This window comes from Empidonax traillii, unplaced genomic scaffold (genome assembly GCF_003031625.1).
Source record: "Empidonax traillii isolate 1590-97213 ecotype Southwest subspecies unplaced genomic scaffold, ASM303162v1 scaffold2334:size27091, whole genome shotgun sequence".
NCBI lineage: Eukaryota > Metazoa > Chordata > Aves > Passeriformes > Tyrannidae > Empidonax > Empidonax traillii.
Window position 1 is genome coordinate 18,029 of NW_020957527.1, and position 3,870 is coordinate 21,898.

Below are 3,870 nucleotides of genomic sequence, written 5' to 3' on the forward strand. Positions count from 1 at the left end.
CCTGCATCACGCAGATGTTCTTCACCCATTTCAGCTTCATCGTGGAATCCTCCGTGCTGCTGGCCATGGCCTTCGACCGCTACGTGGCCGTGTGTGACCCGCTGCGCTACCCGTCCGTCCTGACGCCCTCGGTGATCGGGAAAATCGCCGTGGCCGCCGTCCTCCGGGGCTTCTGCATCATGTTCCCGCCCATCTTCCTGCTGAAGAGGCTGCCCTACTGCGGGCACAACGTGATGCCCCACACCTACTGCGAGCACATGGGCATCGCCCGCCTGGCCTGCGCCGACATCCGAGCCAACGTGTGGTACGGGCTGACCACGGCGCTGCTCTCCTCGGGGCTGGACGTCGTGCTCATCGCCGCGTCCTACGCGCTCATCCTCAGGGCCGTGTTCCGCCTGCCGACCCCCGAGGCTCGGCTCAAAACCCTGAGCACCTGCGGCTCCCACCTCTGCGTCATCCTCATGTTCTACGTGCCGGCCTTCTTCTCCTTCCTCACGCACCGCTTCGGCCACCACATCCCCAGCCACGTCCACATCCTCCTCGCCAACCTCTACGTCGTGGTGCCGCCGATGCTCAACCCCATCGTTTACGGGGTGAGGACCAGGCAGATCCGGGAGCGTGTCCTGCGCCTCCTCTGCCCCACGGCCGAGTGGCCTTGCCCCGGCTGCTGGGGCAGGTGCTGAGCAGGGCAAGGGGGACACGGCACAGGGTCAGGAAAGCAGCACCAAGAGCCACAGCGCTTCTCGCCCAAGGTTTGCCCGAGGCACTCAGGACAAGTTGAGGGTGGTGGGGTTTCTGGAAGCATGGGCTTGGGTCATCAGCACTTTCACTGCTGTTGGTTTGTACTGGAGCTGCTTCCCACGAATGCTCCATTGGCAGGTTCAGCTGAGGATCACTGAGGCTCCTGCACCTCCTGTCTCGCTGTCACCTGCTGCTGCTGGTTGTGTTTGCTGTCCTACAGCCTCATTTCTGCCTGTTCCTTCACCTGTTCTCTCAGTGCCCAGACTCTGAACACCTTGTCAGTCACCAGGCAGGAGACTGGCACACCAACCATGGCTGGATGGGCAACTCACTGCTCACCACGGCACGGAGGGTGGGTGGCCTGTCCTGCCCTTGTTGTCGAGGGACCCTGGCACCTCTTGCTGCTGAAGGGGTTTCCCTGCTGAAGGGGTTTCCCTGCTGAAGAAGCTGGGGAGGTCAGGAAAGGCTTTATTTTCCTGTGTTTGAAGGAAATATATGCCTTCAACTGTGACTCCTGAACTGAATTCAAACCTCTGGAGTGGCTGGTGACCCCAAGATGTCAGGGAATGGCTCTCCCTGGACATGGGATCCACAGAATGTTGTGCCCTGCATCAGGATGGGAGCTGGTGGATCATGTCCCAATGTCCCTGATGGAGAGCAGGAGCTACAGGTGCTCTGCTCTCTGGGACCAGGGGTGTTCACACCTGAATGATGCAGCAGGGACTCTGACACAGCAACCCAATCCCTGCTGTGCTCCAGCCATCCCAGTAACAACTTCAAAAAAAGGGAGAGATTTATGATTTCAGATTAGAACTCCCAAACTTTCTTAACACTCAACGCATTTCTTCTGTTCTTTGTTTTATTTCCCTCTGATTTGATCAAAGGTGGCACTCTGTGATGGGCACAGGGGAAATGAAAGTCTGTTCATTAAAGGCTGTTTGTCTCCCAGTGGAGATAACAGAGCTGGGTACAAAAGCTGCTCGTGTCGTTGGGTTTTTTTTAATGTCCTCAGAACATTTGTGTTTGCATTGGCTTTCTTAGCAAAAGAAAGAGTGTTTGCTCAGAGCAGCCATGTGATTTCTGAGAGGAGAGGGAGCTGTGAGAAGGAAAATATGTCAGGAGAGTGTGTTGCTGTTGGTAGCTCTGAGAACACTTGAGCTGCCATCTGAGTGGGTCAATATATGGATCTTGGAGCAGCCTGGATCCCTGGAAGTGTCCCAGGCCAGGTTGGACGGGGCTTGGAGCACCCTGGGCTGGTGGAAGGTGTCCCTGCCCATGGCAGGAGATGGAACAGAATGAGCTTTAAGGTCCTTTCCCACTCAGATAATTCTGGGATTCTATGGATCTGTCTGCTCCTTGGAGTTTCCCAAAATGGTTTTATACCCTGGAGGAGGCAGTTTTAAACTCGCTGCTCTGCTCCTTGGGTGGACATGCTGGCTGGGTCAGGAGCAAACTGCCCAGGGACATGTTCCTGAGTCAATGAATCACCAGCTGGGCCGTTCCTGGTCAGGGGCCCGTGCCTAATAGGGCATTAGCCAGCTGAGCAGGGAGATTTTTATTTCAGTGTGGTTAAAATGTCAGCTTAATAACCCACACGCGGTGGGAAACTGCAGCTCCTGCACTTCCTACTTTTTCTCCAACTCTGGAGACACCTATGCTTTTTTTTAGCTCAGTTGATGGTTTTTTAAGTGTCTTTAGAGCTCAAGAACCCTTTTCTGAGGGGGAGGAGTGGAAGGAGGAAGGTTCTCTGCCCATGGAAGGGCACTGGGACAAGATGAGCTTTAAGGTCCCTCCCAACCCCAACCATTCCATGATTCCATGATTCTATAATTTCAACTGGCGTTTTGTAAAAGGTAAATGAAATCTCAAAAACCTTTGGGAGAGAAGTGGAAGCTGCTGAGAGTCCTCTGCCCTCAGTGAATGTCTCTGTGCACAGAGAAGGAGCCGGGTCTGTGCCTGATGTGGAAATGGAGCCTCGGGCTCGTGCTGAGTCAAGCTCTCAGCTTGTGTTTGAAAGGAAAACACTCTCCAGCCTGTGATTGCTTTGCTGCATGGACAGGGACAAGCTTGGCTTTCATCATGGACAAAGACTTGAGTGTTCAGGGTTCAAGTATCCCACTTCCACTGGGTTTTCTTGCTGTTGATGGACAGTGGTGCTTTGTTAACAGTCTGCAGAGAGCTCTGGAGGCGATGAATTCGAGCAGTGAAGCTCCATGATTTTAGCTCCTCTCCCTTCTCTCATCATAATGTCTTGGCAAATGGCAGGAGAGTGGCGTGGGAAGGACGGGCAGGGGACAGGAGGAAGGGGGCACCATCTGTGCCAGTGGCCAGCTGGATGTGTGGAGCTCACCTGGGGTGGGTGAGGAGCTGACCCATCCCTGGATGTGTCCAAGGCCAGGCTGGATGGGGCTTGGAGCAACCTGGTCTAGTGGAAGTTGTCCCTTCCCAGGGCAGGGGGTGGAATGAGGTGATTCTATCAAGTGCTAATTTAATAAAATCCCCACTGCACACAGACAGGGAGACAATAAACAGCACAGCACCTCCTGGAATTGTCCTGCTTGAAATGAGATGGGAACTCAGCATTCAGGGGGAGGTTTTGGTTGACTGATTTCCTCTCAGGAATTAGAGGTTCTTGCTGGTCCCCAAAGGTCCCTCAAGGGTGGTGGCAGCCAGGAAGCTGCTGAGTGCAGGTCTCCTGCCCTCACTGCAGAGCCTGCCCAGGGTCTCTGCAGGTTTCTAGGGGAGGAACAGTTGTCCACTAAAATCAGAAAGGAGCACAAAATCAGCTGAAAGGTTTGTAGTAGGAATACCTGCTGATCTCCAGCGCAGGGCTCCCAGATTCCTCTCCACTGTAGTTCCCAAAAAAGCTAAAACAGTTTCTGGTCCCAAAGCACTTTGAGTCTGAGGCAAGGACAGGGGTAAAGTTCCCAGCTGGTCTACAGGTCCCTGCCTACCCAGGCTGGTGCAGGCACAGCCCTGGGCACCACTTTGGGATCCAGGACCAGGGAATGAATTGTGCAGGTCTGACTGTGGTGGGGGTGATGAGGGATGGAGTGGTGAGGACTCGCTGAGGCTCCTTCAGGGACAGCCTGAAGGTCTACAGGGCTTGTAGAATCCCCACCCACTTAG

At 54.5% G+C, this 3,870-nt stretch overlaps 1 protein-coding gene across 10 annotated transcripts in view; it reads left to right on the plus strand.

Moving 5' to 3' along the window:
• Positions 1-1,549, plus strand: part of LOC114071847 (olfactory receptor 52B2-like) — a 2,292-nt gene extending 743 nt beyond the window's left edge. For 2 of the 10 annotated variants that reach the window (XM_027909729.1, XM_027909731.1), the window contains exon 2: positions 35-1,549. In XM_027909729.1, coding sequence (XP_027765530.1) covers positions 35-683 — 649 coding nt within the window. In that variant the 3' untranslated portion in view covers positions 684-1,549. Of the gene's footprint in view, positions 1-14 lie in introns of all 10 variants that reach the window. The other 8 variants (XM_027909732.1, XM_027909738.1, XM_027909728.1 and 5 more) reach the window with 8 other exon arrangements.
• The last annotated feature ends 2,321 nt before the right edge of the window (positions 1,550-3,870 follow it).